The sequence below is a fragment of the Rhipicephalus sanguineus genome, chromosome 1 (genome assembly GCF_013339695.2).
Source record: "Rhipicephalus sanguineus isolate Rsan-2018 chromosome 1, BIME_Rsan_1.4, whole genome shotgun sequence".
Classification (NCBI taxonomy): Eukaryota; Metazoa; Arthropoda; class Arachnida; order Ixodida; family Ixodidae; genus Rhipicephalus; species Rhipicephalus sanguineus.
The window spans coordinates 273,324,683-273,348,969 of NC_051176.1; the positions used below are offsets into that span (position 1 = coordinate 273,324,683).

Sequence of the window (24,287 nt, forward strand, 5' to 3'; positions counted from 1 at the left end):
GCCTGTCTGTCATCTCTCCACTTCACAGATTGCTAGACACACAGTTAATAAAAATTGAACGGCCTGAAACTACTGCCATCCAACACAAAGTGCGAAGAAAAGCTCTCATTTGTATTTACTAAAGTACAATGGTTGGCAAATCAAATGTAATACGTAATTAATAACCCAAATGTTGTCAGATGGGTGCAGAGGAGGGAACGCTGTGGTCGCCGAAAGGTACGTACGTACTTCACGTCGGCTCCTGCATCTACGAATGATTTCACACCGAAAATCACCATGCAACCAGAGAAATCTGGTACTGAAGGCACCGGCTCATCACCAGGAATCAGTGGATATCAACATACAGGTGGGCCAACCACTTTTTGCCAATTTACGGCCACTTTCCTGCACACGCAACGTGGAAAGGCACTAAGCCGGGCTCCCCGACGCGCAGGGCGGCACAAAACACTATGGAGCCGGTCTCGCTGGCAGCTGAGGCATCTGGCGACGGCGCCAAGGCTAAAGACATAGATTTTCAACAAGGAAATACTGAAATGATCAACAAATCGGCTAGTAAAGAGGCCTGGCACACTATCAAAGGAGATGCAGTCGAGGCGCAGGCAAAAACAAGGAGAGCGGTGTCGATGGCGATCGCACTGGCAGCAATGCTGAAGCGGGAGTAAAGACAAGACGCAGACCAAAACCCAAGATAGCCTGCTTGGCCGAATCGAGAAGACGACCAGGATGCCAAGACTACCTGCGGGCGACTACAAAGTGGTTATTAGACCCAGAGGAGGACTATGCGTGGCTCAGCTCGGCCCGACGGAAATCAACAGATGCCTATAAGAGGCGGCCAGCATACCGTTCGAGGAGAGACAGTCTGACGAGATCTGTCGCAACAAGACTCAAAATATCTTAGTGGTGAGCACTCCCGACCCTGATCGGGCCGCCCAATATAGACGAATCAAACAGATCAACGCGAGAGGTAAGGAACACGAAGTGGCGGCATACGAGACGGCGCCCGAGGATACATCCAAGGGAGTCATCAGAGGAATTCCGCTGGACGAAACACCAAGCAATATCAGAGGAATTCCGCTGGACGAAACACCAAGCAATATCATATCAGCTCTCATTACGGCTAAAAACCCCAAGGTTGCCCGCTAAGAGGCTGGGCAACACCACGACCGTTATAGTGCTCTTCAGCGGCAACAGGGTCCCTACTACCGTGTGCTACACTGGGGCCATCACATGCTGTGCGCTCTATTGCAAGTAAATAGGCTTCTGCAGACAATGCAACAGGATTGGACACAGGAGCGCTGTCTGCCCGAACCTGACCGATAGACTCTGCCCTGGGTGCGGTGCCTTTAATCCGAACGGAGACCACATGTGTGAGCCCAAATGCCGGATGTGTGGCAAGGATCATGCCACAGCGGACAGAAACTGCAAGGCCAAGTTTAAGAAGCCCTTCATTGTTAAGCAAAGGCAGTGGGCCAGGATACAAGACGACCAGAGACAAGCGACTTCTCAAGCGAAAGGAAGGTCTCGCTCGAGGTCAAGATCAAGATCGAGGGGACAACAAAGGATGAGGTCCAACACGAGAGGCTCCACCCCCGTGAGGTCGCAGCCCAGGTCCAGGTCGACATCGAGGGAGTCAACAAACACAGTGAGCTGGGCAGATAAAGTATGCGAGTCGCAACCGGCCGAGACTGGGGAGTCTGTTAAACACAATAACGAGGAGCTCGAGAAGCTCAAAGTGGAAAATATCCAAATGAGAGAGATGATAGCGCAGTTACATGCCAAAATCGAGCAACTCTCGAGAGAGAGGGTACACCCGGGAAACTCCAAAAATCCACTCCTATTGCGGTAGCGAGTAACGAAATTCCGGTAGTCGAGGATCGCATGGAGGTAACCACCCCCCTTCTCAAAAGAAAGGCCAAAACTCAAATGGCCGTAGAAACCCAAGGCTCTAGGCAAGATGTCGCACAACAACCAAGCAGGTTAGACAACACTGAGAAGAAGGTAGATCAAATACTAGCCACGATCCAATCGCTAGTCGAGGGCACCACAAAGGCGTCCATAGATATTGCAGCACTCACCACCACGGTTGAAGCGATAGAATGACACAACAACAGTGAAATGACACCTACAGTGGCTGCGGTAGCAACTTTCCAGCAGCAGCAGCAACAACGCCCCTCAAATAATGCGGCGGCAGCAACGCCAATAGCCATTCTACGTTAACCTACCTTTACTCCTCCATCACACTAAACATAGGATATGGGCAGATGAGGTAAGGGACAGTTTAAAATCTGGCAATGGAAATGTAGGGGATACAGGGCAAAAAGATGCGTTCTCCAACAATATGTTAAGCAGGGTAATAAATCAGATGTTATTTTGCTCCAGGAAGTGCATGGCCTCGCCAAACTGGCAGACTACCAATCCATAGGCACCGGCAAGGGGCGACAATGATAGAATTCTCACGATGTTAGTTCGGAGAGAACTAACAGTCAAAACCCATGACCTCGGCATAGAACAAGATCACATCATGATTGAAGTCATTCCTAAAAATTGAAAGGCGAAAAGTAGTTTCTTCTAAACGTATACAGCAACCTGTCAAATCAGAGACAAAAATTCCATAATCTTTTCAAGAAAGCGGTAGTGATAGCGGGAGATGCTCCGCTTTTAATGGGAGGAGACTTCAACGCTCCACTCGAAGCTTGGGGCTACAGTCTTCACCTCTACCAAAGGTAAATATCAATGGCGGAGTATACAAAACGAGAACTTAAAGTTTCTCACTATGACAAAAAAAACGCCCCTGGAGCGACGTGGCATAACACCTTCGGCGATCTGTGTAGTGACCACAGAATTCTAGTAACGCACATCCCGCACGAAAACGACGAAACTCAGTCATCCAATCGAACCAAACGCCTAGTCGACTGGGACAAATTCAGGGAGATAAGATGACAGTCGACTTCCTCGCCCACACCGAACATTAAAAGCTGGTGGGAAAATGTAATAAGCAGTGTCAGGTAGGCCAAGCAGGTAGTGGAGGCAGACGTTCTCCTCGAAAGGCTGGACAGTAAGCTTATACACCTATGGCAGGCGAAAGAATCGCTCCAAGCGAGATGGAGGAAGCAGAGACACCAAAGAAGCTTACGGAAAAAGATTGCCCAACTAAACAAGGACGTTGAAGCATATTGCAGGCAACTAAACAAGCAACAATGGGAAGAGATATGCAGAGACATGGACAGACAGCTCGGCGCTTCCCAGACGTGGAAGTTGCTTAGATTCCTTCTCGAGCCAACAAACACAAAAACGGAACAGAGGCACACCATTTGCAAATTAACGCATGATCACAAGGGAAACGAAGGCCCGTTAATCGAGAATCTAAAGGCCATATACAGTGCGCAGACCCCGCCTGTGCGGCACCCAGATTACTCTGGAGGCGCGCATCCAAAGCTAGACCAGAAATTCACCACGGCAGAGATCACGGCAGTATTTCACAAGCTAAATCTTAAATCGGCACCGGGGCCGGACAGCGTAACCAATCGCATCTCCGAAACCTGGACGAGGATTCTATAGAATTCTTAACTGAGTATATCAATGAGTGTTGGATTAGCGGAGAGATACTCGAGGCATGGAAAGAAGCCAAAAGATTCTAATACCTAAACCGGGAAAACCAATCAACAGTACAAACCTCAGACCCATCTCGCTCACGTCGTGCGTGGGGAAGATAATGGAACACGCCTTTCTCATTAGAGTAAACAACTACCTAGAGGACGGTGGTCATTACCCAGATACAGTGAAACCTCGGTGATACGAATCTCACAGACTACCAAAAATATTCGTATAATCCGAAATTCGTATCACCAGAAAGCATGGAAAATTAGCATGCGACGAAAGAAAGCTGGCGTACATTTTCATTTATTGTTTTTCAGGGCCGCAGCAACGTCAGGAAGAACCCTGAATGATTGACAGTAAAGTTTTTAGATGTCTGCAATCATACCAGCACTCGTAAATATACGGCCCGTACGCGCGTATTTAATTAATGGACCAGGTGCGTTGTGACCCGCGACAGCAGTAGCCCCTTCCAAATTTTAGTATGCTTTTTTGCATGACACCGGAGTACTGCAGCGAAAGAAACGAAAGAAGCGCTTTGACGCGATGGATCAAGGGCACAAAATTACAGAACCACGGTCCTGTTATGATTTTGTTATTGTGGAGTTGTTGGGGATGTTTTTTGGGAGATTTACTACCGTTCCCACACAAGTGCGACCTCAACAGTCGCGCATGTTGACGTTGTGAGGCCTGACTCCTTTGTCAAGACCGTCCTTGCCTTCTTTCGGTCCTCGTCCACCTTTCATAGGATGTCCAATGCACGAGGCAGGCACGTGTAAACACAGTACGACAGCAGCCCGCGTCGCCACATTAGAAAAAAAAAAGCATGGCGCTATTGTCCTCTGTAATCTAAACGCGAAGGCACATGGAGGCACATACTAAGAGCTTCAAAGATTCGCGCCCACAATCTCGGAGGCCGTGATGCATCTCTGAAGGTTTATTCTGACAGTAAGAAAAGTGTCTTTCTCACACCGCGATTCTGACGATTTGTCGGTGCAGCGCGCATGCCCACGCTTGCATTCCCACGCCCGCACGTGCTTGGCGCGTCTTCTGCAACAGCACCTCTTCACACCTGGGCGCTAGCGTACGTTCGGATCAGATGTCGCTAGGTGAAAATTGGTTCGCAACAACCGTACTCCATTACATTGCAGGCCAATGGGTCTTGGCCGGGACCAACGAAAAATTCGTATCACCCCGAAATTCGTATGAGCTGTGATCTTATCACCAAGGTTTCACTGTACAATGCTAGGGTATTTAGCTACGGCGGCATTTAGCTACGCAGGACGCCATGCTGCAGCTTAAACACCAAATCCTCGACAATAACTCCAGATCCACCTGGGCCATCCTCGGACTGGATCTCAAAAAAGCTTTTGATAACGCAGCACATGGCGCTATTCTAGGTCGAATCTCGAGTCTCAACATGGGAAAGAAAGTGTACAACTATGTCAGAAACTTCCTGTCAAACAACAAAATGAGGATCACCATAGGGGACGTTAAATCAGATCTCTACGAGTTGGGCAGCAAGGGAATGCCACAGGGCTCTGTGATCTCGCCTATGCTTTTCAATTGATAATGGTAGGTCTACCGAAGGATCTCAACAAAATTTCCAGAGTTCATCACTCCATCTATGTAAAGTCCCTGGATATTTTTAGGAAAGTACCGTCTTTCTTTTAACCCAGCCGCCACGCCGAGCACCCTCCTCTCCCGCCTTCCGCCACCCCGTTTCACGGGTCGTCGCCCGGGAAACGCGCGCGTTATCAGCGTGACATAGCATTCTTGATAGGAAAGTGGCGCGAGCCGGGTTTTAGGCCCGGTGCCCGCACGGTGGCCGTTTGGGAGAGGATATAGATAAGGTGTGGACACTTGGGAGAGGAGGGTTGGACACTTTGGAGAGGATATAGAGGAGAGTGTCGCTACTTTATATATATTAAGGGACTTTACATCTATGCAGATGACATCGCCACCTGGAGAGGAGATGGTAGTGACGGCTACATAGAGCAGAGGCTGCAAGAAGCCGTAGCCACAGTGGAGAGATACCTAGATGGTACTGGTCTTCAATGTTTGCCAGAAAAATCAGAACTACTTCTGTATAGACCGACGCTCAAAGGCAGGCAGCCAAAATTATATGCAGGCAGCCGCCAGTACGAAGATACTAAGAGCCTACATGGCCGATGGCAAAATTACACCCATAGTCCAGCATATACGGGTCCTCGGACTAATCATCGAGTCCAAGGGAACCAACGGGAAAACCGTCCACAAGCTAGAAGCCAAAGTCGCTAACACAGTGAGGCTAGCGCGCAGAGTTACAAACAGATACCGAAGCATGGGGGAAACCAGCGTCATGCGCCTAATACAGGCGTTTGTAATTAGCCACACTGTATAAGTAGCGGCCTTCCACAATTGGTACAGAGCAGAAAGCAACAAAATCAACGCCCTGATCAGGAAAGTGTACAAACAGGCCTTAGGCGTTCCAGAATATGCGAGCACGGAACTATTTTTGAAACTAGGCGTTCACAACACGCTAGAGGAGATTGCCAAAGCCCAGCGCGTCTCCCAGTTAGAAAGGCTGTCCGCGATGAAAACGGACAGAAATATATTGACAAAATTGGGTATCACATAAAACGTTCAGCACGGAGAGAAATGAGGCATTCCCAACCAAATCCGTACCAAACCGCGATAAATCCACTCCTTAGAAACATGAACCCCACAACCAACACAGAACACAGACACCACAGAGAAAAAGCGCTGCTCAAGATACACAGCACGAGTAAAAAATCCCTGTTTGTAGACACGAGCCCATACGCCAAGCAGGGAGCACATGCTGCAGCGGCTGTAGACGCGACCGGAAATGCATTAACACATGTACTGTCTTAACTACAAGAACAGAGGAAGCTGAAGAGGTGGCCATCGCCATGGCCCTCACCTCCACTAAGCACAAATTCATTCTAAGCAATTCACAAGTCGCGATCAGGAATTTTGCACACGGACATATTTCGCAACATGCCCTGAGAATTTTAACGCATAGCCAGGAACTGACGTGTTCGGAGGAACCTAGATATCTAATTTGGTTCCCGGCACACACAAACACAGCCACTTACAACTCGAAAGAAACGGTCCACGCGCTGTCGCGAGAACTCCCCCGCCGCACAGCCCAAGGGGTACCCTCGTCGGGAGGTGCTGCTGCCGAAAACGAACTACTAGTGAAAGACGGAATAACCAGCTATGCAGAATGCACAAGTACTTTCGAGACTTGAGGTGGATTTTCCCTCCGCCTCACCCAAAATTAGATAGGAAACAGGCGAGAGTGGCACAAATTGCAAACCAATTCTTATCCCAACCCTTTTCAACTACACAGGATGTTCCCAGAGATCTACCCAGACTCAATATGTAAAGCATGTAAAATAGAAGAGGGCTCCCTAAGTCACATGCTATCGGGGTGTCCCAATCAGCAAACAGACTCCCCAGAACCTCTCTGGGAGCGATGGCAGAAAACGCTGCTCAGCTCCTATCTACAGGACCAAACCTGGGCTATCCAGCAGGCCAGGGAGGCTAGTGGAAGACAAGGTCTTCCATCCTCCATCTGAGCAGTCTGGCCCGGACCAGCAACTAGCTGGATCTCGCAATAAAGTTGTTTCATTCAAAACCCAAATGTTTAAGTGAAGGCGTGGCATCCACTCCAGCGAGACACAAGTGCACATTACATTAAATCCAAAGCTCTGTTCATGATAGTACCCCCAATACTATTCACAAGACTTCTTCATGTCCTACATCAGAAAAAGTGATGTTCATAATTGTGATGTGATTATATTATGACTAACACCATTTCATGCAGTAGCATGGGTGTCATGCGATAGAGGCAATGTACCCATTGAGCCCAAGTCTTGCATCTTCATGGCTCTGCTCTTGGTGAGCTTAGCGGCTTGCAACAGTGATAAGTGGAGGTTGCATCATGAGATAAAAGCCTTCTGGTAAACACATGGTCAATTGCAGCATTAGGGCTCGGTGTGTGCAGCTATTAATAGCTAGGGTGACAGCCTATGAGCATGCACTTAAGACAAGTTCCATGATGTTAATAAGAACAATTGTTGGAGTTTTACAACCCAAAACCACGATATGATTACGAGGGACACGGTAGTCGAGGGCTGCAGAAATTTTGACAAGCTGGTGTTCTTTAACGTGCACCTAAATCTAAGTACACAGGCCTCACACATTTCACTTCCATCGAAATGCAGCCTCCACGACCGGTTCCATAAAGATCAAAATGACCACTAACACACATAGGTTGACACAAAAGCCTCCATTTAGCGAACCCCAAAGGCATCTTGACATGGCCACGGTCACACCAAAAGGATCATTACCCCTCGTGGATACCAAACAACGTGCAAAGCAAGAAATGATTATCACACAGTAATAATATAACTGTTACACCCTGTTGCTTTTCTGCCTTCTGCTTCTAGGTGAAACGTTAGTCAAACTCCACACTGACCACAGCCACCAAGACAACACTGCAACCGACTTCAAAACTCGGCTGCTTCTGTCATTTTCTACATTTCTCTGTTGCAGACTTCACTTCTTGACTCTGCTCATAACATGCTGTGAGACGTGAAGCTGTGACAGCAGTGCAGTGCCATCATAAGTGCCATAGTGCCACATAAAGGCAAGATTATTGGGTAATGGACCTCTGGTGATTGGCAGTGGGTAGAGTACTAGCAGGAAACAGGCAATGTGCTTGTATGTACTCATAAAGCCAGCAACATTCTGCAGAAATGCATCAACATGAAAGAAAACATCGCCAAATTGCTACGTAATGATACAGACATCAACGACACTCACTGAAAGAGCAAACTCAAGGGTGGCTTGAATGAGCTCTGGGTTGGTCACACCAGCCAGGGCAGCCGAGAGTCGATTCTTTTCCTCCTGAAGGTCAGTGCTTCTGTACAGCTGCAGAATTTTAGAGAATTTATGTTTAGCCATTGCTGACACACCAACAATAAGCAACAGAGGATGAAGTATAAACAGTGATAGTTCGCTAGAAAAAGTAAACCAAGTAAAAAATTGCAGCCCGAGTTCACCACAAATCAACAAAGCAGGTCGTATAGAAGTAAACAGAAATTCCGTGAGCAATTTTTAGTAACTTATGCCAAAAGTGGCAATACATGATATCTCCCAAAGCTATGTTTCTGGTCGCAGAATGGGGTCTTGTATGATGCTTTCACATTACAGTTAAACACGGACATACTGGATTATTCGCTATATTGAACAGTTGGAAATCCCATGCGAAAGTATAGCACTGTACTACACGTATGTCGAACTTCTGTTCACTTTGTGGGAATTGAGCGCGCCCTTCCCTTTGGCGCCTCGTTCCCCAGCTAGCGCTCGTGTTGGCCCCGCGTGGCTCGAGCGCCGGGAACCGCCGTTAATCGGCAGTATGGCGACCACGGCGGCAGCGCCAGGCCTCTTTGTCTGGTGCGAGCCATGCGTCAGCTTCCCGGCGCGCGGGCATGCGTCCGGGCATGCCTCGACATGCTCACGCCACCAAGCTAGCTTACGTCACTGCGCAACGCCTGTCCTCATTGGCTGCCAGTGACAACCCCCTTCCCCCTTGAGCTCGCTTCTGTCTGGCGCGGGCTTGCCCGCGGCAGATGCTCTCAGGCTAGCACGAGAGGTTGACGCGCTGCTCTAGCAGGCGGCTTCTGGTTCGTGTGCTCGACTGCTGCCCTTTGTGTGGTAGTCGTAGCGCCGCTGGCAAGCGTACTCGATCGGTCTTGCGGAGTTCCCTTTACGGCCTGCAAGCCCGTGACTGTCGTACTGTGCTGCATCTTGGGTTAATAAACCCGTGTTGTTTGTTGACCTCCTGCCTCGATTGCCTTTTCTGCGCCGTGCCGGAGAATCGACGAACCCGGTCGTAGCGTCTTTGTTTGCGGCGGCAGTGGAGAACGTCGCGTCCCTTCACGGTCGCCTCGTAGGGTAAGCTTTGTGCTAAATCTATCTCCACAACTTCCACATCAGATATATCAAATGCATCGCTCCCGAAAGCACGCCTCTCTTCAGTGCCACACGACAGCCTTTGCCACCTAAAATATTCCTGCTAAAACTGTACTGTTTTCACAGATGCTGTCGAACAGGACATCGAATTTGAAGGGGTAGTGCAAGCAATGGAGGAAGAATTAGCAAGGTGCGTGCCTCAAAATATGAACGGCTCGCACAGCAGGGAATTTATTTGTGCCTTCATAATGATGCATTTGCTTTATTAAAGGAGTGGTGACACTAAAATTCGGACACAATTTGACTGTTGAATCACACTAATGGGTGCATATAGGTGCCATCTGTACAATATCAGCCGCAAATACAGCCTAAAAAGTATATTAATTGAGTTTTGAAGTTCGCGAAAGAGCCAAATCGGAAATAGAAGCAAAAGACGATGAGGTCATAGAGCGGATACCACTTACGTCACGAGTTCTGGCCGGGTTACCAGAGGCGTGTACGAGACGGACAACGCCGGTAGCGACACCTGATGATGCATAGCCTAACCAGAGACCTACAATATAACATCGCAGCGACTTACCCGCTTACTGATTCTGTGTAAAGCATTAGCAGTGAGATAATTAGCAATTCACAGTGTTCTCATTGCTTTTTTTTTTTCGACAAGAACAGCAACGCGACGGAAAAAAAAGAAATGATTGTAGTTGAACAAAGCGCCACAAAATGTCGCTACGGGCTCTGCAGTTGCTGCCTTCTTTCTCCGTGGTTGCTGCTACTGCTGCAGCCATTAACAGCTCCGGTAACCAGGTACCCGCAAACGTTAGGAAGTCCTACAGACGAACTAAAGCTCTCTGCTGCTGGGATCGTATTGCGTAGTGGAAAGATAACTGCTACGGCCCTCCGATGTGCGCACGTGGGATTGGTTTGCCTTGAGAACGCGGCGTTGCCCGATATAAATATAGGAATCAGTAAAGCGTACATCACGTCACTTGCATGTTACGCATAAACACTGTTACAGAGCGCCAATGTTGTGATTTCACTGCTTCCTTCGTCACTTCTCATCCTGCTACTTTACGAATGATCGGAGCAAAAATGTTTCAGCACGTCTAATGCTGCGGCTACTCCAAGCCTGGTGGTAAACGTCGCCTCAGTTGGACGACGACAAGAACAAAATCGCACCTACCGGCGAGATTCGCAAAATGAATAGAGCTTTTCTTACTGTTTTTTACACTCCTCCCAGCTCTTTCGTCCATCGCTGCACTAGATAAGCAACGTAGTTTGACGATCGAGGAAACAAGCACTCGCAACGCTCAACACCTGCTCAACACAGCAGACGAAACTGCAGCGCTGACAACACGGCAGAAGCTGGCCAGTGACGTCACTGGCTTTTGCGGTCAATTGACCTAGCAGGCCGGCTATGTCACGGGGCCATTGAGTGCTCTTCGAAATTGAAACTGCCTCCGGTTGTAACATACGACGAGCACATAATTAAACATTAGTCTCGCTCTGGGGCAAATGAGCTTCGTTGCCACTATTATCGAGTCAGCAGACATTGATTAAGAGCAAAAAACAGAGGTTCACAAATTTTCTGTCACCACTCCTTTAAGCTTCGTTGCAATGCAGCCATGTAATGCAGTGAAGAATACTGATCGTACAGCCAAACATACAGCCATTTGTTATTGGAAAAGGGACATCCATAAATCCTCAAGAATGTGAAAAGTCTCCCAGTCTGAAGTGTGCGTTTCACAAGGTGGCGTGAATGACAAATTGGCAAGCAAAGCCTTTATGCCTTCGACGCAGCCTTAAGGCAACAAATAGGTTAATCCCACCTTTTCATGATCTCCAGACCCTGTCCGAGACCTCGAAGCTTTTAGATATTCTTCAGATAGGCACACTTTGTACTTCATATTACAAACGCTGCAAGCTATCTGGGTACAACTGTTCTACCACATTCCAGTTCCTAAGCCATATCTTGGAGGTTCTGACTTGGGCCATTAAAATTTGGCAATACATGGGATGGGCAGTAAAACTTACTGTCACTGTCACGTGTAATGGAAGGTGTGAGTACTGCTACATAAAATGAACAGGCAAGGCAACACCACCATCTAAATCTCAAGTTCACATGCCCATTCTGATTGTGCATCTCTGGTGAAACGCAACCCAGTGCTCTTCTAATAAGTAAAATTCTCTCTTCAATCCATTTCACGAATCTTTGTACAAAGCAAAATTTTTGTGTGGTTCTTTGAGCCAAGCTTTTGTAACACGTAAAAAAGACGGATACAAAAGCAATAAGGGGTGCACCTTTACACAGAGACTCTTCATGCAACGGTATTAGACATCAGTGATTGCCAAGCATCTCAGTTACATTATCATTGTGAACACTGTGAACACTTCATCGCTGTGAACATTTCATCACTGTGAACACTTCATCATTAAGCAGAGACCTGGCAGTTAAAGGGCCAGAAAACGACACCGGGGTCCAAAAGTGTGACGAAGCGACAACTGTGCACTTGTACGTGAACATGCTGTCGCAAGAATTTTGCAAATACAGTCAACATCCAATTTTTCGGAGTCCCTAGGGACAGTGAAATCATCCGAAAAAACGCATTCATGCCCTTTTATTCCGCACAAGCGGTCAAATCGCCACAGCCACATCCGAAATACCTTTATTGCCTCCCAGCACACTGGTGCACGCTCAGACTCTCATGAATACTTTCGTTACCTGCCACAAACCTAACTTGACTATGTGCCAATTGCCAATTGCAAATTTGCGTCTGGTGATGAGCGCCACCAATACCAGCAAAGTGCAGAAAAAATGACGGCTCTCTTGCATAGAGCACTTGGAAACTATCACGCGGAACACAAAGGCTGTGGCGGAAGAGCGGACGACTTGTCCAGCTTTCCCCAATGCGTGTGCGCACGTAAACGATGCGCTAGTGTATGAAAATCTCCACCGACACGCAGCGTTTGCTGCTGTGTGAAGCAAATCGTTCCTAGTTGTGTGCAGCGCATCGTCTACTAAGCTGATGTTGTCAATGCAGGGGCGCATGCTGTACCGTATGCACATGTTTGCCGCGAAAGTGTTTGTTATGCCCACCCTGTTCCTAGCCGCACACGAACACAGCGATGGTGAGCTGCTTTCATTCGCAAAGGCATCTGTGCGCTGCACTTAGCGGTCTCGCACAAAGAGGCAGCATGAACAGGGCAGCACGGCACGTTTGGGTTGTCGTCCTATTAAGCCTTTGTATCTCAAAGCCAATCTAGTTGTGCAAGTAAATATTTTTTCGCTTATTTGCAATGACAATACATACGAAAGAGGGAATAAACTGAAAACCTGGAATATTGGGCTTTAGTTCTAGAAGAAAACAAGTCCACATATGTGGATGCTGGGAACGCCAGTTACACTAGGTCTATCATCCTTCTTCATCGTAGATTGGAACTTTGCTTGCCGACGGCTCTTTCAATGCATTAATCATTATTATCATCACTAGTTACCATAATCAATGCCTTCATCATCAGTTCAACGCGTTCATCATTATCATCATAAACGTTCAAATGGCCGCTTGCTAACGGCTCTGATTCAACACTTTCATCATTGTTCATTATCGGCATCATCAACGCATTAATCCTCATGTTCGACGCTTCCATCATCACCATCATTATCACCATTCAAGGCCCATTTGCTTGCCCACAGCTCTACTTCAACGTGTTCGTCATCATCTTCCTTGACGTTGATCATCATTACCAATGCGTTCATGGTTACGTTCAAACTGAATGCTTTCATCATCAGCAGTAGCATTGTTCAAGAGGCCTTTGCTTGTTAATGGTTCTGCTTCAACGTGCTAATTATCGGTGCTTGCCAAGTCAGAACATTCACTTCCGCTAGTCAGCTAAAAAATTATGGCATGTGTGTCTTCACCGCTTAATCCACGTCCCAAATCAAGCAAATAAATTTTAAACAAAAAGGCGTATCTAGCTATATTACGGCTAATGTTTTGTGTAGAGCTGCACGGCAATAAAGAGGTTTTACTACCATGCGGCATTCTATCAGCTTGGTGCGATATAACAAAAACGCCAACCAAGGTAAAATACACAAAAATTAAAAAAGACGACGTTTCGGCTCCCCACACGGGAGCCTTCTTCACAATGACAGCAAACGGCGTAGTGCACTCTTCTTATGCACGTGTCATCACGTGTTGCAGACATCGCGCATACACGGGGGGAGTGTCCCGATATTCCTGTTGAGTGTATGTGTCTGAATGGCCTAAGATTCCATGTGCAATCGCAGAAACAACTTTCTTTCTGTGGCAATGATGCAAGCGTTATCCCAGTTGATATCGTGTCCAGTAGACGCAACATGCTCTGCGAGCGCATTAGAAGCCCCTCTCTTGTTCTTGACGTCATTAAAATGTTCCCGGAGCCTTCTTTTGTAGTTTCCTGTTTCGCCAATATATACGTGTTCACAGTCTTCGCAAGGAATTTTATACACTACACTTTGCTCTTCACAACAATGGTTATATTGCACCATGTTTTTCCCCGACCAGACGGGATTCCGTCGGACTCTTGACTACATAAATCTTCACCAGGTGTACGGCCATTCCTTCATCTAGAAAATTTGGCGCTATGTCGCGCTCTCCTGCAAGGTGGCCTCCTTCAAGTGTCACTTGAAGTTCAACCTGGCTTGCAAAAAGCTCAAGGTATGATCCCTTGCTCCCTTCGCTTAAACAGACTTGTCCCTACAAAGTTTGGCATCAGCGTTGTTTCGAAGGCGGAACGACAGTTGTTGCAAGCAAGAATTTTAGAATGCAAAAACCGGATACGGAGCTTGGAAAATGATGCCTTTTTTGCACGGCGCCGTATTGAATTCGAGTGCCCGGACGAATTCGCGAGCATACAGCTACATGCAAATTTCAACGTCATGCTTCAGAGCCGCCGTTGCGATCAATCGCACGAAAAGAAACTGGCCAATTTACAAGAGCGGCATGCGAAGGGTGCGCATGTGCCCAGAAAATGCACTGTGCATAACCTTTCTTCTTACAAGCCAAACGTCGCCGAGACTGCAGTTCTAAATCTAGGACCCAATTTCAACACAGGCCCTGAAACAGACCGTAAGAACATAATTTGCGCCGTCGAGAACGCTGCAAGCCTCGTAGAACCCTCTCATAGCGATGAAGCCCGTACGCGTGCAGTGTCTGTGCTCTCTTCACTTCCGTCATGTGCAGCCTTCCCCTCTGACCTCAGCAGAACTTCAGGCAGTGAAGTCCCTATGTAACAATGCAGAAATTGTAATTCTTCCTGCGGACAAAGGCAACGCCACTGTTTTGCTCAACACGATTACTACGTGAATAAGGTTAACTCCCTCCTCGAGGATGCCAGCACGTACCTTCCACTACGTAAAGACCCAACAGCCAAACTTCAAAGGGACCTCCAGAAGCTGCTCGCAGACGCCTTTCGCTTCGTGCCACCTCAACACAAGTCTATATTATTCTCTTCTTTGCAACAATGGATCTGCGCCAGATTTGTATGGACCACCTAAAATTCCCAACACAGGTGTCCCAATCTGCCCTATTGTTGATTTTACAAGGTCGCCTCTCAACAAGCTTTCGGCTTACTTACACAGGGTACTCTCGCTGCTCGTTGGAAAGTGAAATGCACTTAAGGAACTCCAGCGACTTCATTGATAAAGTACGCGACATGGTGCTGGATGACAATGACGTTCTAGCATCTTTTGATGTACGGTCGCTTTTTACAAGTGTACCAGTTGGCCTGGCCGTTGACGTGTGTAAGGCAGCCCTTGAGTCAGACCAATCATTGCCGGACAGGACGCCCATCGATATTCCTGATTTGTTAAGGTTGCTGCAGCTCTGCTTAGAGAACACCTACTTCATATTCAGGAGCAAATACTACAAGCAGGTGCATGGCACTGCAATGGGTTCTTCTGTGTCCATCACTGTCACAAACCTTACCATGGAGGCTGTTGAAAACCGTGCTCTCGCTTCATTTGCTGCCCCGCCCAAAACTCTTCTTCGATATGTGGATGATTGTTTTTGTATTTTGCACCGGGATGCCCTGCCACGATTCTTGGAACGACGAAATTCTATTGAGGCCACAATACAATTTACCGTGGAAGAAGAATCAGATGGCTGCCTTCCGCTCTTTGACGTCCTTGTGAAACGAGACAGTAGCCACCCGACTTTCAGCGTTTACAGAAAAGATACACATACCGGTCGTTTTCTGAGCTTTAATTCTGTGCACCCCTCCTGCCATAAACGTTCAGTGGTGTCAACATTTGTGAAGCACACTTGGCGGATTTGCTCTAAGCAAGAAGACGCACTAGAAGATGTGGAGACTGTTCGACAGGAGCTGGCTGCTTGCGGTTACCCGCCTTCATTCATGAACTCGGTGCAGTGAAACTCTCGCTCGGGTTTTGTGCAGCTACGACGTACAAGTGGCTGACGTTCCGGTACGCAAGCTCAGAGGCCGTCTCACAAATGTCAAGGATAAGTTGGACAGAGACGACTTTCCTGGTGTAGCGTATAAAATTCCTTGCGAAGACTGAACACGTATATATTGGCGAAACAGGAGACTACAAAAGAAGGCTCCGGGTACATTTTAATGACATCAAGAACAAGAAAGCAGCTTCTAATGCCCTTGCAGAGCATGCTGCGTCTACTGGACATGGTATCAACTGGGATGACGCTTGCACCATTGTTACGGAAATAAAGTTGTTTCCGCAATTGCACATGGAATCTTTGGCCATTCAGACTACTGCGCATACACTCAACAGGAATATCGGGTCACTCCAAACCCCCCGTGTATGCGCGATGTCTGCAACACATGATGACACATGCATAAGAGTGCACTACGCCATTTGCTGTCATTGTGAACAAGACTCCTGTGTGGGGTGCCGAAATGTTGTCTTTTTTAATTTTTGTGGATTTTACCTTGGTCGGCGTTTTTGTTATATTGCACCATGTTTGTCCCCGACCAGATGGGATTCCGTCGGACTCTTGACTACATTCTATCAGCTTCTTACACTAACTCAATATGCCCGTTGTATGCAGCGGCAACTCAACTTAGAAATATTTGGTCACTCACAGTGCAACAAAACTCAAATAAAAACAAGATGAACCCTTCCATTTCTCGAATAAAGCCGAATACAGTGAAAGCTCGTTAATTCACAACTCGTTAATTCGAAATTTTGGATAATTCGAAATGGTCGCCGCAGTCCGGTCCGCCGCGCATAGGAGACCATGTGTAAAACGACTCGTTAATTAGAACAGAAATTGCCGCCTCTACGGATAATTCGAATCATGCGCCGCCTAGCGTCATCGTCATCAAACACCAGTGGAAGCTTTTACGGCCGAACGATAGGTGGCATGACCGGTTTTTTCGAGCTTTGATGCACGGTGCTTCAGGTGGTCTCCGAGCGAAGGGTGAGCAAAGTATGGCCTCCGAAATCACAGGAGCAATTTTGTTCCGTCGCCCTCCCGCTATCTCAGCGCCTGGCGCCACTTTTACTATACGCGGGACTCTGAGGCAGCGGAGTGGCGGAGTAGTCCTAGGCCGCACCCGGCGGTGTCACTTTGTTCTTTGAGCACGTTGTTTGTTCACGCCACCAACGCCGTCTTATTCCGCATCAAAGTTGCAAGATGCCGCGGGGCAAGTACTACTGTGCGAAGACTATCAAGGAGAAGGTGGAGATTTTGCGAGAGGTAGACCACGGGAAGTCGAGCAAATGTGAAATTGCAATGAAGCACGGCATACCTCCGAGCACAGTGAGCGCATGGGAACAGGTGACGACGACCACAATCGCAAACTGTTTCCGCCACAGTGCATTTCCAGCTGGAAATGCACAGGATAGTTGTGACGTCGGGGTGGACGGGGCTGAGGAGCTCATGTCAGTGGCATTGCGCGGCACTCTTCAGGGCGTAAATTTTGCCGATTGTGTTGAAGTTGACACCTGTGCATCGGCGTGTGGTGCCCCGACTGATGAGGACATTATCGCTTCAGTAGCCGGTGCGCAGCCTCTTGCTGAAGAGCCAGAAGGTGAAGAAGACGAAGATGACAAAGTGCCTGTGCACCCGTCAGCTTCTGAGATAGTGGAGGAACCTAATGTGACGTGTCTCTTCTTCACCTTTGAAGAGGGTGAATAGGATTCCCTGCGCCGCGTCCGCGCGCTGGAACAGAGAGCCGCCGCTGTGGCATTCAGAGAAAAGAAGCAGATGGTCATCACCGACTTTTTTGGCCAATAAATATTTTTCGTGCCCCCAACCCCAAAATACACCCATTTTTGCTCACTTTCATTATATCGAATTTTGTTTAATTCGAAATTGCTCAGCGTCCCCGTGGAATTCGAATTAACGAGCTTTTACTGTAACTTAAAAACTCTTGTGAATTTAGAGTGAACTTATAAAAACAAATGCAGGCATACACTTCTATAGGCGACTTGAGAAGAACGCCACTGTTCTGTGCGCACTTTGTTCACAGAAATGGACACATATAGATGTTATGAAATGCTAAAGTAATGCCAACATTTCAAATCAATTTTTAAGGCAATGCGTTGGCTAGCCTGATCCCACTTCACTGATATGTTCTGTCCACATATGTGGACGCTGGGATACAAAGGTTTAAGGGCGTGGCCCGCTTCTGCTGTTTTCTGTTTCTCGCTCGGCCTTCCATCCCTTCTCGGCAGCCAAGAGCAACAGGCATAGCCCACTGTCGTGACTACGGCCACTTCGGCAACGTAACGCGATGTCAGCGATTACGTCATCGGCACGCAGCCAACGACCAAGCAAGGCTTCCTCCACGTGTTGTTCATGTCAGAGCGGCGCCCTAGCAGCGCGGTGAAGAAGCGTGGTAAATGCGCGACCAAAACTGCATCCCCGCAGGGCCAAGGTGCCGTTTCGTAGTGCAGAGGACCAATCAACGAAGTTGGTGCAATGTAATGTTGCCCATGGGTAAGATTACGTCACTTCCCATATGAGGAGGATTGGACAGGCGCTGGAGAGGGACACAGGAATTGATTTTCGAAATGGAGCGTCCGCATGGCGTGCAGCACTGTGCTATTCATAAAATTTGATCGCCGCGGCTGTCTGCATGAATTGGCGAGCTGGTTTGTTTACTGGCCTTCTAAAATAAGAGTTTCATCAGTAAAATAAAGACTGTTTAGTTTAGCAAGGAGCAGGGTACGAACTAGAGGGTGGTTGAAAAAATTTCTAACTGCGCTAAGGACGAGACACCAGAAACGAAGTGGACAGGACGATCGCAGACTAACAACTGGTTTATTGAAACATACACCACCCTTATGAAACAAACTAAGCGCGTGCGCAATGACATTCATGACCACGTGACAGGTTTCACCACCCCCAAGACTCCTATCTACTACAAAGGAAATCACGCTCTTTTCTGGAAAGATACACGGATGTGTCGCTGACGCACTTATCAGGCCCGTGTCTAGCTATCCGAGATGCCTCCAAGATTTCTCTTGCTCTTTGGCTTCTGGCTCGCCCTATCACCTTGGTGCTACTGAAGATGGGCTTGCATCCCTGCGCACATGCGCCACAATGAACTGGTAGGTGCTTCCCACTGCCGTCTCCTAATGAATTAGCATGCTCCATCAAACGCTTGTTAATACACCTTCCGGTCTGCCCCACATAAACCATTCCACAGGTCAGGGGGAATTCGTAGACCACTTCAGATGTACAGGGTACATACGCACGTCTGTGCTTAACATCACATCCTCTATTGTTCACTTTGCTCGCGTTGGACATGGCACACAAACGCGACAACTTGCAAGGCGCTGAAAAAACCATATCGACCCCGTATCTTCTCGCCACCTTTTTAATGCCGTGCGACACCTTGTGTATGTACGGCATCACTTCAAACTTGCGCCTTTCATTCTTCTCCGATTCTTTTCCTTCATTTACTTCTGCATTTCCGTCAGCTGCAGTTGTTAGTCTGCGATCGTCCTGTCCACTTCGTTTCTGGTGTCTCGTCCTTAGCGCAGTTAGAAATTTTTTCAATTATGTCTTACCAACTAGCCCCCCAACGTACGCTTCTCTAGAGGGTGGATAAACAAAACTTTTCCATCTGAATCGATTCAGTAATTCTCGAGTTGCAGGCACAGTGTGAGGGCAGGCACTGTATAATTCCTCCACAAGGCATTCCTCACCTGTGGTTTTGGATGGCTCCCTGTGGTTTATTTGGCATCTCGCAATAAATATTTGCATTGACCGTTGTGCCTTTCAGCATGAAATCCATTAAAAGAATGCCTTTACGATCAGAACAGACAATTGCCATGAGCTTACGGTTTGTATTTGTTTGGATGACCATTGTAAAACTTTAAGTTTATTTGTTCTGTCCCAGTGATTTTCAGGTGTTTATCATGTGGGAAAAGATCTGAAACAAATATAAAGTAGTACTAGTTGAGAAAAAATTTTGCTTTCCTACTGTGCACTTGAGGAAAGAAAAAACAAAGGAAGAAAAGCTGGTTAAAGTAATCAGGGGAAGGTACCATTGTATTGTCACGTCATTTGCAATGACACAACAATGTTGTCTTGGCACCATTTCAAAGATGACAGAATGGACCTTCAGATAGTCGCTATGCCATAAGAGACCACGAAAAGCAAAGGAAGCTTGTGTAAAGAAAAATTTGTATTTCAATTCATTTCTACCATCATAGTACATACAGGACATGCTACAACAGGCTGATGCACATTTGAACCACTTCTGCACATTCAGGCATTTTGACACCAGCAATGCGACAAAATTTAATCATGCTTGAAACTACATATTCAAAGATCTTCAGGAACATACCTTCAAGAACTCACTGTACAGCTTTCGATCGGCAACTGATGCTGCTGCCTGGTACACCTTTAAAAATAAGAAGGAAAAAAAAAAGAGCATTCAACTTTAAGCAAGATCAAATCTCAGGCATAGAACATGAAACAAAGTACACAACTGCTAAGAAGCTGCTCATGTGACTAGTGCCACAAAATAATGAAGTGTTCGACAGCGAGACTGGTTCTTATTATTGCAATAGCAATTATATGGACACTCCAGGTGCATTTTGCCATCGCCATCATGTTCCGCTATAAAGTCCAAATCGCTAACACTGCTCCGCACGTCGTATGCCCTATGTGCGAGTGAAAGCATGCGAGGGCTGTGGACAGTTGCGGCTCACACAGAGACGAAACACACTGGCCGTTTCCTTCACACAAAAGCACACGGAAGGTTGCCAGAGGGTGGTTGCTAGTCTCCGGCAGGAAATGCGCACTTTGACATGCCAGGCGTGGTCACGCATGCAGTATCTTTAGAGGGAATAAATGGACGGCTCATGCCTTTGTATGTGGGGTGCTCTCATCGCACAGTTCACGTTGAAGCCATAAACAGCACAGCAGTTGCTTTGCTTGCTGCAGCAGCCGCATTTCCTTACGCCACCGTTTTGTTCAGTTACAACAGGTTGTGTTCTAAAAGAGTGAGCTGCTAGCCTTACTTTGTATAACATTGCAATTGTTGCTATCACACTCATTGCTTCGACCTTGCGGCAAAACTGTAAAACTGTGGCTCTTTTGCCAGACAGCATTACCTTTCCTGGTAACAATTTTAAAGGGCAGAAGAGTGCCGTAAAAGAGTGCCGAAAATGAAGAACAAGCTCACAAATCATCACTTACAGCGCCACGAATGTCCGCAGGAATTATGGCCTTTCCTGCGATGTGGGCATCAAGCCTCTTTCGGGCTTCAGCCAAGACATCTGGATCCTTGAAACGGGCTAGACGGTCAATCACAGTGCTCCTCAACAGGGTAGCCAAGTGACCTTGAAAAATGTTTCACATCATATTTAGCTGAAGTGGCACTTGCTCTGAAATGCACAGCTTTTATGTAATATTCATGTACATTATAGGGTAAGGAAGCTTCACAGGTTAGGAAAAACACCTCACGATTACAAAAACCAGAAAATTTGAGATCACAACTACATATTGCCACGTGCACTTCTTATTCTATTTCCATGTAACCGATTCGTTACACGTATAGCCACTGCATTTCGCAAACCGCGCCCGAATGTCTGGGAAGCTTCCAGATTATTTTATCATCTTCGGATAGGCTTGAGTGCACAAACGCGAACAGGAACATACCTATGTTCCTGTTCTTTGCTATGTTCCTTGCTCAGGCTGACATGACAACTCGGTGCACATAAGCATCACCCCAGCTGCGACAAAGCCAGAATTACAGGAAGACCGGCCTCTAAGCTTTCCAAAGAGGAGCCAGAATTTCACAGCAATAAGCGCTGTCAGCCACACTAGTAGAGGCGGCACAGTTAGCCTTTATGTGACAAAAAGTGATAATGATAAACACTAGATGGCAGGTACGGAATGACCCAGAGAGATCATATACATTGGGCTATCTGTAGTATGGGTTGGCAATTCGTCACAACTACTACGTGGTATACTTTAAGCGGGTACGTAAAGCGGCACACTCACAATATTACTAGTTTGCTAGGTGGAACAAGCACAAAATATGTGGTGCGCTTAAAATTATCAGGCAATTGCTAGGCCATGGGTGTGGATTGTCACAATAATAGTTCTATAAAAACATTTTAGGGCAGTTGAAATGTCTCCAGAGAACTTACTTTCATCAGGCTTGGGATCCCAGCCTAGCTTGCTGAAAATGCTGGCTAGGAGCCGTCGGCCATAGACGTGCAAAAGTGGCTGCATGTCAGTATGCGAAAGCAACTGATTTAGTTTGCCCAGACACGAGTTGATGGAGTTCCAGACAGTATAGTTGTCTTCTTCCACATAGGCCTCCATCAGGCGAAGGATATCAACAGTCGATTTGTGGCCACTTTGCACCTGAAGTTATATAAACACCAGTCAGCATAAGTGCAGAAAAGTTAGCTGTTTTAGCACTTAAAAGAGTAGCCCACCCATGTAGCAATTATCATTTCAAGTGCCACAAACAAACCCGCATCAATGATAGAGATGCCTTTGTTTTCACAGCAATTTTTTCTCAATACAACAAGTCAACTTCAGGCTACACTGAACTGCCAAAATTATGCTTTATGCATGGTACAGAAATTGTTAGAGTGGCTAGAATGCAGTGGTGCTCACTAAGTAATTTAGCACGTTGTAGCCACTCCATTGTCATTAGATAAAAGTACAAGCCGATGGCAAATGCGACCATGTTATTTTAAATGGGCAATTGACAAACACAGTGCAGTGACTTCAGTACCTTTAATCCCTTCTGGCACTTTGCTGTTTTTGCCACCAAGGAAAGGCCGCAGCCACGCAAGCATGCTGTACGATATTTTACATAAGTGAGCGGAAAATGCATTTGGGCATTTCTTGAACAATCAGGTTTATGTGGGTTGATAATATGAGGATCAACGTTCTGGAAATTCTGTGAATGTTGAATTACAGTTCAGTGGCATCTTGTGTTCAAGAGATCAGAAATGGACAGAATCCTACAGTGCTACCAAAACATTACCTCATGCAAGAATTTTTTTATCCTAGGTTTCAACTTTTATATTTTTTTCGTCCATTAAGATGCAGAAACAGGGCTCCTGACTGTAGTTGAAATTATGTATTAATTAGGAGTGTGTGAATATTCAAATTTCAAATATTTTTCTAATAGTGTTTGCTATTCGACTCGATTTGCACTGAAATTTTACTATTTGAACTTCCCAAAGACAAATACAGTCAACGTCCGATTGAAAGTGACCCCTTCAGATTTTCAATATGCTTCACCTCATCACACCACCGTATTGCGGCAAAGCTGCCTTTCAAGCTTCGCTACGGTCGCAAATGTATTAACTCAAGAAAACGCTGGTTCGAACATGGAGATGAAAGATGTGGCAGAGTTGGGGGCTCAATTAATGCTGTTTTGGACCTGAAATTTAGGCAGGAAGTCCGAAAAATCTGATGCCGAAGCTTTTTAGCATCCAGAATTTCAGATGTTCTTATATATCGACGTCTACGAGGCAGATTTGGAACTCCGGACTTGAAGGGAGCACACCCTTGTCCACCACATCAGTTGGGCTTCCACAGCTGTTGAAAGAGGAGGAGAGGCTGAGGAAATGGCATCTTTACCTATCACGCGTAAAGTGTTGTTGGCAACACTTTGGTTGTACCAAATCATGTACATAAATACAGTTCGGCCTCTACATTGCCTCATTCTTGATAAGACAACTATGAAACACCACCCCACCAGTGCTTCACTAACCTAGCAAAAAGAAAAACTTTCATGTTGCTATCTCATAAGAACATACTTAGGTATTCTCTGCAACTTTTTTCTGTAATCTTACTTCGAAGTATTCGAAAAATGTTTGAGAAATATTTGAAAATTATTCGAAAATTATTCGATTCGATTCGCACCCAAGATTTTGCTATTCACACAGCTCTAGTATTAATGAGTGCGCATGTAGAAGCATAACTTGCTTACAAGAGCGAACAAGTCACTCTGAAGACCCAGCCGGTCCAATGGAGGCAAAGTCTTGTTTTCTACAGCAGGGATCAGCTGAGATAGCATTTCAGAACTGTACAAGGTTCTGTAGCAGCCAACAGTTCCAACGTTGACCTGAGGAAATGCAGAATTGGCATACATGAGAATGTCAAGGGCCCTCGAACACACACGTAACAGCAACCACACACACAGCCTATCTAACCAATGCAAAAAACTGAAAAGCAGAGATATTATCAAGGTGAAATGATTGG

At 46.7% G+C, this 24,287-nt stretch overlaps 1 protein-coding gene across 1 annotated transcript in view; it reads right to left on the bottom strand.

The window, feature by feature from the left end:
• The window catches only part of LOC119378988 (puromycin-sensitive aminopeptidase), a 54,125-nt gene that overhangs the window by 7,570 nt on the left and 22,268 nt on the right, over positions 1 to 24,287 (bottom strand). The window contains exons 14-18 of the mRNA XM_037648115.2: positions 24,016 to 24,150; positions 22,208 to 22,427; positions 21,252 to 21,394; positions 20,395 to 20,451; positions 8,428 to 8,535 (exon numbers count right to left, since the gene is read on the bottom strand). Of these exons, the coding sequence (XP_037504043.1) occupies positions 8,428 to 8,535; positions 20,395 to 20,451; positions 21,252 to 21,394; positions 22,208 to 22,427; positions 24,016 to 24,150 (663 nt within the window). The remainder of the gene's footprint in view (positions 1 to 8,427; positions 8,536 to 20,394; positions 20,452 to 21,251; positions 21,395 to 22,207; positions 22,428 to 24,015; positions 24,151 to 24,287) is intronic.